Source organism: Cetorhinus maximus, chromosome 11 (genome assembly GCF_964194155.1).
Source record: "Cetorhinus maximus chromosome 11, sCetMax3.hap1.1, whole genome shotgun sequence".
Taxonomy (NCBI): domain Eukaryota; kingdom Metazoa; phylum Chordata; class Chondrichthyes; order Lamniformes; family Cetorhinidae; genus Cetorhinus; species Cetorhinus maximus.
In genome coordinates, this window is record NC_135889.1 from 78722103 (window position 1) to 78743948 (window position 21846).

Here is a 21846-nt window from a genome sequence, read left to right on the forward strand (position 1 = left end):
TCTTTATGTTACTAAATCTTTTTGGTACTACAGCCTCACAAGGAGAGGTCTCAGACTTGCTCATAATTTAAAAATATCTTGATCTTGAATATTTTGAAGGAATTTATGATCTGGAATTATATTAAACACCTGAGATACTCGCAGTTCTCATATGTTCAGCCCATTTATTATTTAATTTTCTGATGGGCATCGTAAACTACATTGTAGTAATAAGTGGTATCCAAGGAAATCATTACTTAACACTTCCTTATTGAAAAGACTAACCGTGCCCAGAACACAAACTTAGCATTCTCACAACCATCAAAAGAAAATTGAAGTACATATAGTGTTTCATATATCTACCCAGGTGACTTCTCAGATCATCCTATTCACCAACAGTTGAAATTCACTGTTAATGCTTTCAAAGAACTTAATTTTTAGGGACAGGATTTTCCCCTCGTCGGGCGGGCCTGGGAGCAGCTGTGAGATGGTCCACAGCCTGCGATTGGGCCCCCACCGCGATTTCACGCTGGCTGGCCAATTAACGGCCGGCCAGCGTGAAACACATACCGAGAGCCTCAACGCTGCCGGGGTGGGGGCAGGTGGAGGGCAGGTGATAGCATTTCTGCGGGCGAGAGCTAAGAGAAAGCTCCCTGAAGGCAGAAAGCTACCTCAGGGAGCTGCAGACCCGAAAACCATGGAATAAAGTTTTAAAAATCAGGAAAAAAATGTCCAAGCATCACAGTAAGGCAACTGAACATATAGGTGATAAAAGTGCTGTCCATAGATTTTTATTTTTATTTTATTTAATAATAGGAAACCTCATCCCGCCCTTGGATGAGGTTTGATGAAAAATGCAAAGTCCGCCCGACCAATTCACCTGCCCGCCAACCATAAAGTTGGATGGACCACAGAAACTCAGAGACAGTTGCGCCGTTAATGGGCTTAATTGCCCTCTTAATTGTTATGCGCGCCTGCCGAGTGAAATATCGTGCGAGTGCGGGATGACATCGGGACACTCGTCCAACGTCTCCTCGTGCGATTTTATGCCTGATCGGGGCGGGCGCTTGCCTGACATGGGACGTAAAATTCAGCCCTAGGATTGTGAACTTGCTCTCACATTCAAAAATGCACTTAAAATGTGTCCAAGTGAACTAATACACTACCTCAGAGCATTTAAAGGTGACTTTATGCCAGACTGGAATTATACCACACCCAGTACAAAGGCCTAGCATGCCAGATCAGCTCCTGAAAATGAACTTACACTTATTGTCTTTAATGGGCTCAGGAAAGAGATCATCAAACTGACTCCTGGGGCAGGACTTTCTGGTCCCACCCAGGGCGGGAATCAGCGTGGGCGGGACCGGAAAGTTTGGAGACCAGCCAAAAGTCTGCTGACATTGGGCGGGAATTTCCAACTGGTGTGGGGCTGGAAAATCCAACCCCTGAGTTGCACATTTGATGAGCAACCAAAACTATTTTCTATCAAAACAACAAGTTGTGTATATATATTAGCTGAGGGGAAGTTGTGACATAGTGGTATTGTTACTGGACAATTTCAGAGAGCCAGGGTAATGGGGACCTGGGTTCAAATCTTACCCTGGCAGATGGTGAAATTTGAATTCAATGAAGACCATGAAAGCATTGCTGATTGTTGTAAAAGCCCATCTGGTTCACTAATGCCCTTTAGGGAAGGAAATCTGCTGTTCTTGTCTGAGCTGGCCTACATGCAAGTGCAATTAGGAATGGGCAATAAATGCTGGCCTAGCCAGTGATGTCCACATCACATGAGCAAATATCTTTAAAAAAAAAGCTGGGGTTTTCTGGCTCTGCCTGCTGGAATTCTCTGGTTCTGCCAAAACGTTTGGTTGGCCCTCCGCGTCCCCCATAGTGGGTCCAGCCATGGCAGGGCCGGAAAATCCCGGCCATTGTGTTTAACATTGTAAAAGGAACCAAGGTACTTCACAGGAACATTACTAAACAAAATTTGGCACTGAGCTACATGAGGAGATTTTAGGGCAGCTGACCAAAAGCTTGGTCAAACAGAAGTGTTTTAAAGGAAGAGAGTGAGGGCAAGAGGTAGTTGCAGAGCCTGGGGCCTTGCCAGCTGATGGCAGGCATAGCCATCAACAATGGAGGTGAATAAAATCTGAGATTTGAAAGAGGTGAGAGTTTCTTGGAAGGTTGTAGGGTTGCAGGAGATCATGGAAATGGTTGGGGGTGGGGACAATGCAGTTACATAACAATTGGATTAAAAGAAAAATCTGCCAGCCTAATACAGTGGAATTTCCTATGGCCATGTATTTATATGATAATTGCAGAGGCTCACTGAAAGGTTACCCTCCTGTGAAAGAAACAGATAACTTTCTGTACTTTCAGAAAGTACTTTCCTCATTGATTTCTACATGCATGGTGGTTTGGATGGGTGCCAGCCAGGCCAAGGATCAGGACATCTGAGGACTCCCAAATAATAATTATTAAGTGCTGAAAATCATATAAGGCACTAGAGGTTGTTTATTGTCCTTTGCTCATGGCAATCGGAGCAGAATTTATGTGACTTCAGTAAATAAACACAGGCCTGAATTTCAGGCTTGGCGTGCACGCCAGGTTGGCTGCAGCGGAATCAGATGTGGAATCCGCTCCCGGCTGCGGTCCCGTTCCAAACGCGATTTCACACTGGGTGGCCAGTTAAGGACCATCCAGTTTAAAACGCGTTTTCTGAATGGCCGGGAAAGGCTGGGCGGGGGCGGGAGACTGTCAGGCACTGGGTCCAACGGTGACCCGCTGGGTGTTTTAAAACCAGCAGAGGCCATTCCCTGAAAGCTGCCAGGGAGTGTTTGGAGTCTGTCCAGGGGATTGGAACAATGGCCTCACCAGCAGCTGGAAATGTCAGGTGGGAGGACAAGTCAGGTGGGCAGTTGGCACCCCCGTTTCTCGGAGGAGTCCCTCGCGGTCCTTGTGGAGGAGGTTGGTGCCAGGCAGGACACTCTCGTACCCAGGAATGGCAGGCGGATGCCACCGCACCTGGCCAAAAGAGCCTGGGAGGAGGTGGCAGCCGAGGTCAGCAGCCATGACATTGTGCTGCGCACATGGGTGCAGCGCCGCAAAAGGTTCAATGACCTGCTGCGCCTCGGCAAGGGTGAGTACCGAGTTGGCATGCATCAGTGTGGGGAAGTGTTAAAGACTAGCTGTCCCCCAGTGGAGCTCAGGGGTGTTAGAGTCTGAGTGCCAACTGTCACTGACACCGGAGCTGGTCAAGGGGGAGAGCCCTGGCTGCTTGGACTGAGTGCCTTGGGCTCGAGGGCCATGATTCGGATGTGCCCTGCAAGTTGTTCCTCAGGTGGGGTTGGCCAGGCTGTAATGTTGCTGCAGGTGGACTAATCAATGCTCCTCTGTCCTTTCAGAAGAGAAGCCATAACACCATTGAGAGGTCAAGGACAGGCCCCAAACTTCCTAGTTTTGACAAGGTACGAAATGGATGCCTTGGAGCTAGAGAGCTACCACCCACCTCGTTCAGCCAGTGGTCTCTGATGTAGGTAAGAGTGCAGTGCACAGAGTTGAGAGTGTTAGATTGTGCAAACGTTCTTGTGTAGTTTCATCGTTAATGGGAGCCTTAAACCTGGAGTCTCCATTGATCATTGAAAGACGATGGCACCATGATGCAGATCTCCATTGTCTTACCAGGGTGCCTGGCATGCACAGTGACAGTGTGATGACTTAAACTAATGATATGTCATTGTTCTCCCTTTGATTTGCCAGCTCGCACTTGAATGCAGGACCCTGAAGAGCCACCCTTGATGCCAGAGGACCACGAGCTTTAAATGCATTGCACTCTGCCTCTGAACCAGGCGCCAGCACAGATACCAGCACCTCGGTGGGCATTAGATCGTCAGCTAGAATGTCAGTACACAGCGGTGAGGGCACTTCACACTTGCTTGAGGGACAGGAGGAGGCAGAGAGTGCCCAGGGCGCAGGCGGTCGGAGGACTGCTAGAGTCCAGGACGATGTTGAGTCAAAGGCAGATGATGATCCTTTGGAGTCATTCATTAGGCGGCAGATGCTGGATGTCCAGCGAGACATGCGGGAGGATCTGGCGGAGATCCATGAGCATATGCGTGCCATGGTTTCTGTTGTAGAGGAGTCCATGTGGAGCATGAGCACTGTGTTGACTCTCACGGCTGAGCGCACTGTCTCGTCCATTGAGAGGATGGGGACTCTCATGGAGAGGTAACTCCAGGAACAGAATCAGGGGTTCCTGGGGTTGCGCTCGGACCTGCAAGCCCTCACACAGGCAATGACCTCAGGTGGTCAGTGCCATTGTGGGAGATGGATGAGACACCCAGTATCCCAGCTAGGTGCCCGTCTATCAATGATGAGCAGGGAGGTCCAGAGTGACCTTACGTGGGTGCATGAGCTGCTTGTCATCTCTGCGGGCTCCCCTCAGGGCGCTCTGGATGACAGCAGCAGCACCTCCGCCCCTCTGACTGTGACCATGGCATCTGATGAGGCTGTGATGACTGGGGAGAGGCCAACTGTGGAACGGTTTCCCCCTCCCAGGTGGGGCCAGCACAGGCTCCACTGTCCAGAGGACAACTGCCAAGGTCACCAAGGCCAACAGGACAGCACAGTCAGCAAGCTGCCTCCAATGCCACTGCCAGTAAAGGGGTGGGGTGACAACAAGTTGCAGCACTTGCGAATGTAAGTTTAAGGCACCATGAGTATAAGAGGGACTGTTCATGGGTGATCTTCCGTTCTGCCATGTTTTGTTAATATGTTTACTGGTGTGACCATTAACAGCATATATTGTTATGTTCATTTGATGTGTGTCAACTTGGTATAAATTTTGTCTTTTGTCTTAATGGCCTGAGAATGCTTCACTTGTTTTGTAGGTGCAGGGTACGCCAGTATCTCATGCTGGACATGAGTGGCTCTAAACTTTATTGCACAGGCACTGAGTGGACTTTGTGTTCAAATGAAAGGGTAATTTCGGACATCTGGGATGGAGGCAGCACCCCTGACATGAGGTGGAAGCAAATCTTTGGCAGCCTAGCTGAAGGAGCGTTGGATCAAGGCGTCCCTGGTGTCTCTGCCTCCCTGAAGGATACAGAGGTCTCCCTCCACATCCTCAGCGTTCTCCTCACCAGGCTCATCTTCTGTCTCAAAACTGGATTCCTCCTCTGTGGCCTATGGAGCTGCGTCAACATCCTCTTCCTCCAGTGGGTCCCCCCTTACCAGAGCCAGATTGTGGAGAATGCAGCATGCAACCACTATCAGTGACACTCGCTCTGGGGGGTATTGTGGGCTATTGTACCGCTTTCCCCTGAATGGTCCAGGCATCGGAAACGCATCTTCAGAAAACTTGTGGTCCTCTCTATCATCGCCCTTGTGGAGGCATGACTTTTATTATAATGCTGCTCTGCCTCTATTCTTGGGTGGTGAAGAGTTGTCATAAGCTGCCTTTTCAACTGATAGCCCTTGTCACCCAGCAGCCATCCATCCAGTCGAGCTGCGGCAGTGAGCAGCCTTGGCACCTGTGAGTGTCTGAGGATGTAAACATCGGGAGCTGCCTGGGTACCTTGCACAGACTTGCAGAATCTGCATCCTGTGGTTACACAATATCTGCACGTTCATGAAGTGGAAGCCCTTCCTGTTGACGAAGGCACCAGGCTCACCCATTGGCATCTTGATGGCCACATGTGTGCAGTCGATTGCACCCTGGATGTGGGGGAGCCCAGCAATCGCTGCAAACCCTCTGGCTCACTCAGCCTGGCTGGCCTCGTTCATACGGAAATGAATAAACGTCATTGCCCAGCTGAACAGAGCTTCTGACACCAGCTTGATGCAACTGTGGACAGCTGATTGGGAGACTTCACAAAGATCCCCTGCTGACCCCTGGAAAGAGCCAGAGGCATAGGAGTTGAGGGCTGCTGTGACTTTTATAACCACTGGCATGGGATTTCCACCCATACAATTGAGGGTGATCTCAGGCCCAATCATCTGACAAGTGGAGGTCATAGTCTCCCTGGAGAGGTGGAGCATCCTTCAGCATTGCACCTTGGACATATTGGAGTAGCTGCATCCCTGCCTGTAAACCCTGTCAGCAGGATAATGGTGTCTTCTGCAGCTCCTTACGCCTTGGACCACCTGCTGCCGCTGCGCCCCTTGTGTCTGCACCCCTCCTCCCACAGGTTGCTCCCCTGGATGCTGCATTGGGACACCTGGCCTCCTCTCCCTCTGCCCCTCTCTTCCTCCTCAGAGGAGGTGCCACCAGCAGAGAGCCCAATCCCATTCCCAGGATAACAGAAGGCTGTCTGGTGACTGGAAGGGTCCGCACAGTCAAAATCCTCCAGGGGCCTTGGAGACACCAATGAGTCCTGAAATGAAGCTGAGAAATGCTAAGATTGAAGCTCGGAACAGAGAGGAAGTTGTCAAGTTAAACTAAGCAACCAGCAGCAAATTATCTCCAAGGGCAGGATTTCCTGGTCAGCAAGCGAGGAGATGGGGCCCGCTCGCCGACACGTAAAATGATGCGGGGTGATGCGGGGAATTCCCGACGTCAGCCCGCGTCATTTCAATTTTCAGGTCGGCGGGAGCTCAGCCAAATCAGCTGTAAATGGCCTATTGAGGCCATTGACAAACACATTAAGATCATTAATGACCTGCCCGTCCAACCTTAAGGTTGGCGGGCAGGCCGGGAACCCTGGCAGGCTTCAGAGAAAGCATGAAACCTCATCCACGGGTGGGATGAGGTTTCCTGTAGGTTTTTAAAAAATTAATAAAAGTTTAACTAAAAGCGATGGACATGTCCCAACTCATGTGACAGTCTCACATGAGGGGACATGTCGGGGAAATTTTACTTTTCTATTTTTAGCAATTGTACATTTGGAGCCGATCTCCCTGAGGCAGCACTTAACTCTCGGCTCTGGGAATCCCCCCCACCTGCACAGGGAGCGCATTGCGCTTCTTGGCGGACGTCACGCTGGGTGGGCCTTAATTGGCCCACCCATATAAAATGGCGGTGTGCCCCCTATCAGGGGTGGTGATCGGAGGCGTGTCTCCACGTGCCCACTCCTGAACTTCCCCCCACCGACAGGGGGAAAATTCTGCCCCTAAACTCCTCACTGCTCACAATGGCAATGCTCACTTTTATCCTGCACTTGGATGCGATTTTGTTACAAGTGGGCTGCCCGCCTGCCCGTTTTGCCTGTGCAATGAGCGTGAAATTGAACGGACAACGTAAAATCGAGAATAATTGCCTTTTTCATGACCTTAAGTGGGCTTTTAATTGCTGGAGGGCACGGCTCCGACACCCGCACCTGCCCGCCGACCTGAAGATTGCTCGTGTGTGGAATGACGTCGGGACACTTTCCCAATGTCATCTCGTGCTATTTCACATCCGTTCAGGTCGGGCGCATGCCCACCCGCAAGATGTAAAATTTTGCCCATAGGTTATTCAGCTTTTTTTTTATATAAAAGGTTTGGAGAACAATATGAAAAAGGGAAAATGTGCCATGTAAATGCTTAATTTATTTGAATTGTTTTGAATCTTGTTTATGGCAGATAAAACACAACTGAATCCCTGGAACACCCATAATGGCACTTGCATATAGAGGTTTCCTAGTTTAACAGGATAATTTTCTAACCCAATTGTTCATGGAGTGTTTGTGCTGACAATAATAAGACATGTATATCCTATCATGTAACTTTTATATATAACTAAACATAGTACATCAGCAGTGAGGAACATGGTTTGTCTTCCTCTAAAGGCACAACATATTAAGATAAATCAAAAGTACAAAGTTGACTCTTGTCTCACTGACAAAGCAGGACCATAGAAGCAATTTGTTGAAGGCACCAATTGATTTTAACAAAATTAGTAGAGGATATTACACTTACCATGAACAGCCACTTTTCACTAACTCCTCTGTAAACAAGCAAAAAAATGCTACCATAGTATCATTGCACCTACATTCTTAGTAAAGCATTGACTGTGAACAATGGTATGTATACGCCTAATACATTTTGCATTGTTTTTGCACTGAGTTTGGGATTGGCATCAAGCTTGTGGAAAATTGCACCAAATTCATCAACAGAGGCACTGACTGGGAAAATCAAATCAACATTTTAATGATATCAATAAATGACAATTTACACTATATGCTACAGCACTTAGTTCATGTGATAACTTATTATCTTCAACAAAATAGTTTTATTATATATGCATATACTGGTCCTGATGTTATATCTCAGGACATTACCCTGTACATGTTCAATGCATTCTTTTGAAATGTCTCTCTCTGATATTTTAACTGTGTTGTTTACTTTAAATAGTGTAACACCCCGACTAAAATAGTGGAAAGAAGACTTTCAAATGAATACATTAAACATTTAAAAATTGGTATCCTAGGGCCAATATTTAAACTCCAGCAGCTGCCTTCCCTCACCCACGTACCTGAGAAAATTACACATTGAACAATAAAGGCTCCCTTAGCAATCACCAGTAAAGAAACAACCAATAAAAATAGGTCTCATTCTCACAACCATGAAAGCAACAACACAATGGTGCATGCATTGTTTTGAAGAGACATCACACCTTTAATGACATTGCACTGCTTTAATCCGTAATAAGAATGCATGCAAAATGAGTTGGTTTGTCAGCCTACTTTAAAATTATTACGGTAACTACATGATTTGCTACTGTGTAAGTGAATTGCATACCCTAATATGTGTGATTCAGCTTTTGGCTTGCTCAAGCTATGGCAATCCCATTGAGTGTCAAAATGAACTAAAAGTCATAAATAATTCAGTTGCATTCTCAAATCTATTCCTGACAAATATAGCACTTTGGCTCTATGGTTCAGCACTATATACCTACTTTAATCTAACAAACTATTCTCCATAAATTAATGTTTTTTTAACGTTTTAATTAAAATTCTTGCATACCTTAAAAAGTTTATTACAATAATGCAAATTACATGCTAATTCTCAGTATCAACAAAATACAATTTCGTTGTGCTAAATATATTTAATTGGTAAATAAAATATTTGATCACTATGAATACTGTTGATGTATATCTGCTGTCATTTTTTTCCTTGAATCTTTCCCCTTCATTGAATCGTAAAGGAAATAAAAGATTCATTCCTGGAAACCTACTTATTATGACAATTTACAAGAGGCCGCATCATAGCAAATTACAAAATATAGGGTTGTAAACATTTTATATTGATCAGTAATTACAGTTTATTCCTAACTGGATTTATGGGCCCTTTCTCTTAACCTCCTCCTCATTCTCAGTTACCTAACTTCCAATGGTCATCATCTTCAATATTGCTACAGCACTTTGCTCCATATAATAGGTATTGCTCTATTTAGGCTGCTTATGACAAATCTAACAATCCTTTGTATGACGATATAACTGATGTAATCATTTGCATCAGACTTCATTGATAACGTTTATCATATGATCCCATTAAATCTCATGATATTAGTGCTAACCCACTAAAATGCGTTGATACTGACAATCCACATTATCTCAAGAATGAATTTGTAACATATTTCAAAACCTCACAACTGTAGGTTTTTTGAATAAAACTTATGGTAAGGCATTAACACCGGTTCGCAATATTGCAGCATTTACTAGAAACATTTACTTAACAATTGGGTTTGAAAACTTCAATATAAAAACAATTGGACAATTAGAAAAGTTATATTCTGAGTCCATGGGAGCTCACATGTAAATAAAGTCAGATTTAATTTCAATCTTTTCAAATCCTTATAAATACATGTTCTGTTTACATTAGAATTTCTCTGACTTTGGTTTGGCTAAACATTAGAATCTTAGAAATAATCTTCAAAGCAGCCTGGAAATAAATCCATCTGATTACACCTAACTAGCTATATAAAAGGTGAATTAATTTGAATATATTAATACAGAACAGCTATTAATTTAATGGGTGGAAAATGAAGTTAAAATGAAATTACTTGATAATTTTTTAAAAATGCAACCCAGAGCTCACTTCAGGCAAAGTGACAATCTAACTGCATCATACTGAAAATATAGTACTGCTTGAGTATTGCTGGAAAAGAGGACATTTTTTGTTGAAGCTTTTCGTCTTGCACTCATTGGGACAATTCACAAGAATACCAATGTAAGGGAAACAACAGGTTCATATTGTATGATTCGTTGACAAGTGGCCTCTGATTGGTAGAGGTGTTGCCATAGTAGAGGCATTGCTAATCTACCAATCAGAGCCGACTTGCCAACCAATCAGCACTCTCTTCTTGTACAATATGAATTTGTTGTTTCCCTTACATTAGTATTCTTGCTAATTGTCCTGATGAGTCCAAGTTGAAAAGCTTTGACAAAAAATGTCTCTTTTTTCAACAATACTCAAGTTCTGTACTACCAAATGACTATTAATAGTGCCGCTTGACTTTTCCACTGCTGTGTAAATGTATTTGTGAATGACAAGGCTATGGCAAAACTGATGTTATCACAGTTCATGTAAAGCAGTTATTAGCTTTTACTTGGTATTTTTCTTTGAATAAACTGTCTTTAAACTGAACATTAGTGCAAGATTAAGTAGCTAAATATACTCCTGCATGAGTCCCCAAATGGTAGGTTTCAAAATCAGACCTACTGTTCAATATCCATTTCATGAGGAATGGAGGATGCACTAACTTTTCCCTTTCTCAATCTGAGTTTAAGACTTGATTGATGAAATGAAACTCTACTCTCTTTGCTAGCCATATCTTAAAAGGGTTTAAGTTTTCTTAATTCATTTCTATTGGCTTCAGGTTCACAGTACTGAACTCCTCATTTAACATAAATTGAGACCAACTTGGCAATCTAACTCAGCAAAGTTGCAAAGTAGCTGTTTGAAGGAAATTAAAACCATGATATTAGTGCAGGAGAGATGGGATTGCAATCTTAGCATATCACAGGGTGAAAATGGAGGAGCTTTTTCCATCTTTGGCTTCTGATATATCTGACCTCAGAGTTCATGATGTTGGCAATGCATTTCCAAAAGTGTAAATTATTTCAGTTCTCAGTACTTAAATCCTTAATTACAAAGAAATCACTCTCTACAAACATAAATTCAAAAGCAAACAATTTAACAGATTATGTTGAGTGTGTCACGCTTGGAAATATACCTTTTCTCCAGAATTCTCAATAGATATGCACTCTGCTAGTGTTTGGCTGGAGGATTTCCACTTAATATGCTTCTTTAATGTTCACATTAATTAAAATACATCATAATCTATTACTTGAAAATTGTCTCTGTTATATGTTGCAGTGAAATGTAATAGTAACAGATTGCGAGGTAGTGATTTGTGCTCTAGTTTAATAAATCAAAAAATGTTAAAACTCCATGGTTGGCTGTTATTGGATACATATTATATGAACTTGCCCTAAATCACTGCGTGTGTTTCTGTAATGGGAATACTGGGTGAAAATACACAACATTTTACAGAGAAGTTATTTTATCCACAATATCCAATTTATTGAGCAATAAATTTGGGAGCTCTTGACCACTGAGCACATAAACAAGCTCCATGCTGTTATACAGAGTTACATAAGTCTTAGGTTTGGTCTCTGCTGAATTAACTGATCTCAGTTAGGGTCATTGCCCTACTGGAAAGTATACGTGGATGGATACAGGTTGAGGACAGGATTTAATTCATTTAGGCTGCCCTCCCCCATGGCTAAATACCTTGCAGCTATTCATTATCTGCACACAAAAGATGGCTACCTGAGTGAACTAATAGTGGGCTACCAGCATCTAGAAAACTGTGCCCAAGCATCTTCTGGGGAAAGTAGACAAAACTGGGAGAAAATTAAAAGCAAGAAAGCAGTTAGTCTGGTTTTGAAACTTGAAATTCTGGGATACGTAGAATTGCTACATAATATTTCCTATTGACAGAATCATAGTTGACAAAACGTAAAGGGGGTGAAATTTTTCTACACTAGCACACACGAAATGGGTTCCTAGCAATTCGGCAACCAAATTTTCATCACGCTAGTTTTTATTTATAATTGACTGGAAAATGCTGCCAAGATTTTTCATTTCAAACCAAGTAAAAGGGAGACTAGAAAATCAGACTCCAAAAAGAGTTTGAACACTCTGTGAACTTGAGTGGAAAGAAGGTTGGACTTAGCGAACAATCAACTGACAATTTACTATGAACAAATTGCTAATGAAGACCAATTTCGCCCACATATAGTTTCACAATGTTCTACATATCCTTTGTTATTCCATAGATTGACATTGTAAAGTAATATATCATTGCATATCATCAACAAGAATAATAGCAAACTATGAGCCTTGTTTTAGCGAGATTGACTAATTAGTTATCGTGGGGAGCATAAATAAAGGATTTTTTCAACCATTGATAAACCTAGAAACTAGATTGTTGAGCTTCTGACTACAATAGGTAAGCCCAGTTGTAGTTTGGACTGATACCTGTTTTGTGTCAATTGCTAAAACTACATTTTACCTGTTTTCATTGAATAATCAATTGGAGGGATAGATAAGCAACCATTACTCATCTGTTCCTTCTGACAGATATGCATGGGAAAGAAGTGGGAAAATATTTTTAAACATTCTCGGACCATAGGGCTTACTCCCCCAATCAATTAAATCATGATTGATATTTACCTAAACTCCAATTTCCTGCCTTTACTCCATATTCCTTGACACTCTTACCTAACAAAGATCTTTCTAATCCAGACTTGAAAGCACAAATTATCCTGGCAATGACTTTTTGAAAGAGAGTTCCTGATTTCCAATATAACTTTGGGTGAAAAAGTGCTTCCTGATTTTGCTCTTGAATGGTTCTCATTTTATCATTTTGGCCCAGATTTTGCAGTTAGCAGTGAAATGACCTTGCTCGCCACTGACCTTGAAGAAAGCTGTCACAAAGATCGAGAGATCTCTGTGGCATGGAGTTTTCACAACTTTAGTTTGAATCTGGTACCTGGTCAAGGAGTTCTCCAGGTGTCTAATATCAGTGAAGTCATCACGCAGTCAATCATGTTGAAGTATTCTTACACAGAAAACCCAGAACTAAAGTGCACTGATTATCCTCTACTTTTTAATACAAGTTTATAAAGAGAGAGGTAAATGATTGGGACATATGCATTGGATTAAGGTAGAAGGAGAAATATCATAAACATATTTAAAAAATATATCCATTTTAAAAATCGTGGAATTCTTTAACAAGATACGGAGATAACGTAGCAAATTTTCTGGGGAATAGTTCAGCAGTAATTATGAACTTTGTGCACTGTTAAAAACCCAGTTACACCTCATTCAACAAGATGTAACTTTTACATGGGATTTTACAGTGAGATTAATAGGGTAAAAAGGCACAATCTTGACAGTTCTGTAATTTTGAATTGATTGCAACCTGCAGCGACTTCAATAGCGCACCCTACGGAGAAGTGTAGAATCACTGACATCAAATTCTGGATTTCCAAGTTAGTTAGTTTCAAAGGAGTAATGATGAAGATTGTTGCCAGTTTGTTGTCATTAGTAGGGCAACATCCAGGTCTATATCACCTCATAATTGAGTTCGTCACCAGAGGAAATGGGTCCTTCTTACCTGTCCTATCAAATTCTTTTAACATTTTAAACAGCTTGATCCAAACATCACTCAATCCCTGATACTCAAAGGAATAGGAGCCAAGTTTATATAACATTTTACTACCGTTTAGGTTGCACTTTATACCTATTGACTGACTTTAAATAATTTCTGTACTTGGACTCCCACATTTCCATAGCTCCTGGTCTCTCACCATTTAGAAAATTTTCTGATTGTTCTTTCTCAGACCCAAAGTGCATGACCTCACATTTGCCCACATTGCACTCTAGTTGGCACAATTCTGCCCACTCATTTAATCCAGTTACAGTCTTTACAACTTCTTGTCTCCATCTGCATTCCTCACAGTCTATACTAATTTAGCATCATCTGCAAGCTTGGGTATGCTGTTGCTTCATCCAAATTATTAATAAATATGGTGAGAAGTTGAAACTCTAGCACAGATCTCTTGAGTGCACCACACGCATCATCTCACCAATCAGAGTGCCTGCACAACATCCTTCCTTTCCATCTCCGAACTTCCAACCATTTTGAATGCAAGTCAAATGGCTACCTGCACTTCTGTGCATCCTCATTTTTGCTAATAGATGCAAGTTATTTGTTAGCTCAGTTGTATGAATAATAATGTGCTTCTCTCTCAACTGTCTAACTGTTACTTCTGTTTCAGAATACAAACTGCCTATAGTAGTTTTATAAACTATGCCATTTATTTCTTGAACAGCTATGAAGAGAACAGGAAAATGCAATATTCCATTTCTACAGAAATTGATTTTGTCTGCCTTATTCTGCTTTAACTAAACCTCATGCTGCCTGATTGATTTAGGACATTACTGAAGAGGCTCCTTGTTGTTGTGATTGAATTTAATTTGCACTACATTAATTCCACAAGCTAAATCAGACATGTTGGAATTACCACTAACATCTCAATCACTCCACAGCATGAAAACTGCCCAAAGTGTCAGCTCTTGGATTCTCAGCAGATAACTTCAATGACTCAATCTGACTTTTGACTAATTGAGAAAGTGGCTTATTGCTCATTACATTAATTAACTACAGTGAAGGTGATTGAAAGGTCTGGAAAAACATGGCTTTTCACACTTCAAGCATTTGAAAAAAAGACCTACACCAGCACAAAATGTTATTAAAGATTTATAGCAGTTTTTCTCAAGATCGCAAAATATTGTTATCAAAGCACTTGAATTGATATAGTCATATGAGAGGGATTAACCTACATGGATTTAAACCTGAGCCCTATTCTTTGGTTTCTTTAGTTCCGGCTGTCTAACTATATTTATTTGCTATTGTGTTTATTAACTAACTGCATTATCCAAGGCATTTTCTTCTGAACTTCAATGAACTATATGCTGCTTCCATTCAGCTAAATTTAACATTTTAATCTGATTTTGTGCCCATATGCAGTTCATGTTGAATAAGCACAGTTTAAAAGTGTGGATTAATTCCTGATCTTGTAAGTAAAAATGTATTTCTTTATCCTACCATTCTTGCGATAGAATATGACATCCACCTTCCTCTCTTCTGAGCCGAGCAGAGCTTGGGCAATCTGAGCAATTGCATGCCGCTTGCTTTCTGGACCATGTAGAAAATCGCAGGTACAAGGCTTCTGCATGACATCCGGCCTCGAGAAGCCAGTCATCTCACAAAATCCATCATTGCAGTAGATAATTGCACAGTTCTGCACCCTTGCATTGGCAATGATGAATTTTCTATCTGTAAAGAAGCAGAAAAATAATGTTGGTAATAGAAAATGCCAGTCTGTTCTTACAATTCAGCTAGCTGTCATCACTAACAACTAGTGGTAGTATAGACAATCTACTCTATAGGGGTTTTACACGAGCCCATTACAACAAAAACAAAATTGTAAAATTGTTGGAGTTTTAAAATATTACCAGTACACAAAACATGCACTACATTTATGCATAACTGACATTTATGTTTAAGTAATTTGTGTAAGCCAAGTAAAAATAACCAAATATTTAAAATTGCTATGCTCAATTTAAAATCCACACTGCAGGGCTACATTAAAACAGTATTACTGTATTGTAGACTGTAACCTGAAATATCCCTGAAAACAAACCCTGCAATTTTATTTTTGCCAATTCTTTCCTCCTACTCATAAGGTGTTAGATGATAAAACCAAGGAATGGAACCATGTTCTGTGTACGCATTGATAATGCAGGTGAGCCCAGTTCAGGGAACATATCCTTCTATATCGGTACTGCGTGAGCCTCTATCCTAAGCTAAATGCACCCTTTGCAACTGAACCAGTGTAATATAGGAACAAATGCTGAACTAGATTAAAAAGCCAAAACAGTCTGAATTTTTCTCCATCAGATTTATTCCCAGGGGCGAATAATTTACCTAAAATTATTTCAAATTCAGCTGCACCTTTCTCTGTGTGGAAGTATGCTTTAAATATACAAAACTCATTTTCCTCTGTACATTTCTATGTGCATGTGAATTTTTCTGTGTATTGTCGTAAGTCTCCCATCATTATTTAAATTATATCTTGGATGCACATCAAGAAAAACAAGTTCTCTGTATTAAAATATTATTTTTATAAATACTTGGAGATTTAGAGATGTTATGAAGATCCATTGGTGTCTAATTGGGGTGGGCCAGAGATGTAACAATCGACTAGAATTTTAATCAAGAGCTGCATCTTCTAGTCCTTTGCCCCACCACCACCCCTACCCTTTCAATATGAGCAAGGATCAGGCACAAGCACTGTTCTGAGTCCAGTACTGGTTGTCCTAAAAAGAAGGATGCATTACTGTTACTGGAATGGAGATGGTATCCACAATATTTGCAGCTTTGTGTTGAATAAGCATGAGACCATGATTTTTTTGTTGCCTCTGGGAGGGAAGATGTGCCCCTGGTATCTGCTGCTTTCACTGGAAGCTGCAGCCATATACATCAGCAGTCTGCATGGAACATAATCTCTGGCAATTATAGCTGGAGAGAGAGAGCTACAACTGATTTCTGATAGCTTCAATCTGAAAAGTGGGAGTATAGCCATTTTCCATGCATCCTTCCTTGCAGGAGAGAAGTCATTTCCTTGGGTGCTTGTGGTTTGACTGGAGGGAGAAAGAATTGTGGACATGATCCTCATTGGCCCTGAATCAGAAGGCTATTGGATTCAAGCTCCAGTATAAGATTTGAGAATATAATCTAAGCCATCACTTCAGTGTAATGCTACACTGTTGGAAGCACCATCTTTCAGCTTGCCTATTCAGGTGAAGGTAAAAGATCCTGTGGTACTATGCAAACAACAACAAATAAGCTCTACTGGTATCCTGGCAAATTTTTATTCATACACAGAACCACCAAAAATAGATCCACTTCACTGCGTGTTGGCGGATTATGCAGCAAGTAAATTGGCTTCTGTATTTTCTGACATAACAACAGTGACTTCAAAAAATGAATTCATTGACTGTGAACATCCTTTTGTCTTTTGAACATCCCGAAGACATGAAGAAAGCTATCCAATTAAGAGTTTGACTTATTTGGTTTAGTAAAATGTATATCTATGATATGTGCTAGTGTAATGTTGTAAATGGATATTGCCACTTGCAGTAATGTAAAGGATGCAATCTTATTCTATCTTATTCCACGGCCTATCTGCGCCTATGTTCCAGCTGACCCAGCGATGACTCTGCCATAGCTTTGATCCTCAACAGCAGTCAATGAGTCCATGAATTCCCATTTTTTGGACTATGCAAACTTGACTATGCATCTGCAATATGACATTTAGATTTTACACACCATTGATCTAAAGGCCTCTCATATCACGTTTGACGTTTTTATGACAGTTTCAGCCAGAATGAAAGACACCTTTAGAAATATTCAATGAGAATGAGTTATGGGTGTAAAAAGGGCCACATTGTAAAGTTTTGGTTCATACACTGACAATGCAGTTGTCACAGTTTAACTAAAATATGTTGAAATAGGAGCAGGAAGCTTCACTGCAACTGATAGTCAAATGTAGTTTTGGTTATTACTTAATATATGGCTCATGTCTGGCAAATTCAAAACCAAGATCTACGTAATTTAATTATGAAGGCTACTTTATGGAAAATTGCAAAGATAATTGAAGTACACTGCCATTATCTTTTCATTCATTCACAGGATGTGGGTGCACTGGCAAGGCCAACATTTATTATCCATCCCTAATTACCCTAGAGAAAGATGTGGGGAATCATCTTGACTACAACTGCTTGCTAGGCCATATCAGAGGGCACTTAAGCATCAACCGCATTCCTGTGGGTCTGGAGTCACACATAGGCAGACTGGGTAAGGACAGCAGGTTTCTTTCCTTAAAGGACATTAGTGAATTTCATTGATTGTGAGAGATTGTTATATTTAAGTAGATTGTTTGCAAACTATGAGAGCTAAATTGAATAGCCCCTGAAATTAGGTGTGGCGGTCATGATGCACAATTACCCTGCTCCTACTCAAAGTCATGCAGACAGCATGCAAATTTCATGCTGTCTGGTAATTCTAATGACAGTGGCCTACAGCACAGTGCTGAACGCACAGTTGAATGGCTCCACACCACAGCAGGGGCCCAAGTCTGAGTGAGGCATTTACCATTTAAAACAAGCCTGCACTACCTAAGGCCAGACTGCACCTCTTAAAAGGCAAAATGCATTCTGGCTACAGCAGGGGCTGAAACTTCATGGAGAAGAGTGGAAGTTCTGGAGGAGGCAACAGAAAGTGTACTCCAAGGCTTTCCAATGCCACGCCGGAGGCCTGGAGGCCTGAGTGCAGGAGGTGAACTGGAAGGGAGAGGTTCTCTTCCCTCTGAGAGCCAGGAGAGCCTCCAGGCAGAGACTAAGGAGGCAGTGGGAGCAGGTGGCTGTGGCAGTCAATGCCACCAATCTAGCCCTGAGGGCCAGGGCGCTGTGCCAAAAAAAAGCTAAATGATCTTGCATGTAGTGGTCAGTGTCAGTGAAGGCATCCATACACGCAATATCCTATCAACCGCACCATTAGCATCACAAACTGCTCCATTCAGCATATATACCCTCATAATTTGCCTGCCAGCCATCTATATTAACCATGACTCAAACCTTACATTCATAGCTTCACTTCACCCTCATGCGCTTAGCACTGTTGCAAGGCTCACACTCATATCTCACACTTGCACATACTGCCAGCTATTCAACTGTGGCAGGCACATCACCCAAGCACATGGCACCACACTCACTGACACACTTCCCTCTCTTTTGCAGGACAAGGTGATCCAGCAGCAGCTAACCTGCAGGAGGCAGACATAGCTGACCTCCATGGTATTGACAGTGCTGGAAACAATTAAGTGCCCATCACTAAGACCATGACCAACAGCATCTCTGGAGTCATTAAGGGATGATGGTATGTTCCTACTGAATGCACCTTCGCATATCACCCTCATCCTGCTATCTGTTATGATGTACAAGCTGCAGGTGGTGTAGCCATGCATCTCTTGCTTCCACTCCGCTTTCCCACACCTCAACTTTGCCCTTGTGCATTTATGCCTTCAGATATCCAAAAATAGCCACATTGTCAGTCACTGGTGCCTGAGGCTAAAGGCCCAGAGGGAGAACAGACTGGGGAGGAAGAAACAACTCGATCTGATTTAACGTTTCGAATCCATATGACTCTTCTTCAGAACAGTTCTGAAGAAGAGTCATACGGACTCAAAACGTTAACTCTGTCTTTCTCTCCACAGATGCTGTCAGACCTGCTGAGTTTTTCCAGCAATTTTTGTTTTTGTTTCAGATTTCCAGCATCCGCAGTATTTTGCTTTTATCACTCGATCTGATGCTGACACTACAAACTTTAGAGGCTAGCACAGAGGTGGGAACTGTATGTGATGAGTCACTGAGCATGAGTAGGCTGCAGTCAGGCCAGGTGACTGGAGAGCAGAGATGCTTGGTCTTGCACACAAGCTCTGCTGCAGAGGACGCAGATGAGAACTTCAATGGGGCAGAATGCCGGAAAAGGCTGTTGGACATGCACACAAAGAAATTTGGTGCATTGGCAGGTCTGCCACAGTCTGTTGCCACTTTCACAAAGCATGAAGGAGTTTGGCTTCATCCTAATACAGGCTTTGCTCAGAGCTTGAAGCTCATCCTTTCTAGTGTGAAAGTGATGACCAATTGCTTGAGAACGCTTGCGAACCCAACTGTGATGCAGCCACCTGATAGCCAATTTATCAGCTTCTGTTATAGCACAAAGAAAACCCACTCAGTGTCAGAGCACTGCAGGATAAGTTCAGACTGAGGTCATGAAATTGTGACATGTTGTCATTCAAGCACAGCTTGGTGCCATCTGGGCTCAGACTGCTGCCATTATGATTGTGGATACTAGTGCTCAAAGGTCGTTTGGAGGCTCTCATAGCACTCCAGAAAATTACTAGGATTGCTGAGGCACCACCCTGGGAGAGTGGTAGTGTTTCTGTAGAGCTCACACCTGCAGTCCTCTCTCAGAACAACAGCATTTGTGCTCTTACCAATGCCACTCCACCAATGCACATGCTGTTGCCCATCAGCCAGCCCAGGCCAGGTGCAGTCTGAGATCAAACCTTTGAGTCGTTCAAGGACATCCTGCAAGGCCATCTGTAATCTCTTTCAGTAAAAGCCACCAGCTATGCTGTAGCCACAAGGGTAGCACTTTGTAAGAGTACTAGGACAGGCAAAGGCACCTGCAAGGCGGGTACTACAGGATTAGCTGAATATTGTATGGGCTATTGTATGTGTTGTTGCATAAAGTTGCGATGGAATGGTTGTTTTGTGGCGGCTTTTTTTTCAGAATTGTGACCAAGACATCACAGTGATGGTCAGTAATAGAATAGTGGTAAGTGGGGAACTGTTGAATAATGGGGATTTGGTATTTCATTCAGGGGACCTGTATTTGAGTGCTCACGACACCCTGTCCAGGTTATGAATATGCTGGATGCTTCCTTCCTCCTACTATTATACCTTCTCCTCATCCCTCTCCTCCTGTTCATCCTTTTCCTCTTGAAGTGCTTACCAAGTCCATAGTGGCAGGGGTTGCAGCCTCATGATGGCCAGGCTGAGAAGAATGCAACAGACTGCCATGAATTGGGGCACATGCCTTGGCAAGTATTGCAGGGTTCCTCCCAAGTGATCCAGAAAGCAGAACTGTTGTTTTAGCACCCCAATGGTCTGCTGGATGATGTTCCTTGTGGCAGCATGGCTCACATTATATGAGTACTGGTCACATGTGATGGGTTGGGAAGTCGGGGGGGGGTGGGGGTCATCAGTCAGGTGCAGAGAGGATAGCTCTTTATCACCAAGCAGTCACTCTCTAGTTTGATGTGGTGGCTGAAAGATTTCTGGAACAGCAGATTGGCACAGGATGAATGTATCAAAACTGCTGTCAAGATTGCTGGCATTCACCAGCATAATATGTTGGGCATAGTCTCATGGCAATTGTACATTGAAAGAGTGGTACCCTATATGGTTTCAGTACATGTCACTATTGAAACGTGGTGCATGCAAAGCCACATGCGCATTGTCAACGGCACCTTGCACTACGGAGAAGCCCCACTTTCCTAGCAAAGCCACAATTAGAGTCCGTTTAGAGACGACAATGAAGTCTCCTCTCTTGGCATAAAAAACCTCTGTGACTTCCAAAATGCAGTGATGGATGGCAAACTGTGGGATATTTGCTGTTTTGTCTGTTCCAGCCTGGAAGAATCCACTGGCAAAACATTTTGGGGCCACAGTCACCTTCCCAACCACAGGCATTGCTATCCTTACCCTGATCTGAGGCTCCAGGTCTAATTCCAAGAGGTGACACAATTCTGTGATCACCTCCTTGGTGAAGCTGAAGGACAGATGTGGAACACACTGCTCCTGGTTTAGGCGTAATGAGGATAAGTACTCCTTGAAGACTCTAGGTGAGTAAGGTCTTCACTGAGAGCCTTCCTCCTCGTCCCTCTGCGAGCAGTTCATCTTCTTTGATCCCTCTGCTCCATCTCGCTCTGATGCTGCAGCTTAAGTGGCACTGCAACTCTAGCCCCTTGACTGTCAGCAGCCTTGCTATAGCAGCCAATGACTTTCCAACCTCTAACACCACTCCTTACAGACCTTTCTGAGCTCCTCCAAACTTCTAGTACTTCTAACAACCCTGCAAAGACTGTAGAAAGTAATAAACAAATAGCCATTAAGTTGGATAATGATGCTTTTAAATAATACTGGTGGTATGTTCCTCATGCTGCTGAACATGTATGTTTAAGG

At 42.7% G+C, this 21846-nt stretch overlaps 1 protein-coding gene across 3 annotated transcripts in view; it reads right to left on the minus strand.

Annotated features, from left to right (window-relative positions):
- LOC144686706 (voltage-gated inwardly rectifying potassium channel KCNH7-like) overlaps positions 1–21846 on the minus strand; it is a 136372-nt gene that overhangs the window by 111593 nt on the left and 2933 nt on the right. For all 3 annotated transcript variants that reach the window (XM_078552294.1, XM_078552295.1, XM_078552293.1), the window contains exon 2: positions 15080–15310. In XM_078552294.1, coding sequence (XP_078408420.1) covers positions 15080–15310 — 231 coding nt within the window. The remainder of the gene's footprint in view (positions 1–15079; positions 15311–21846) is intronic.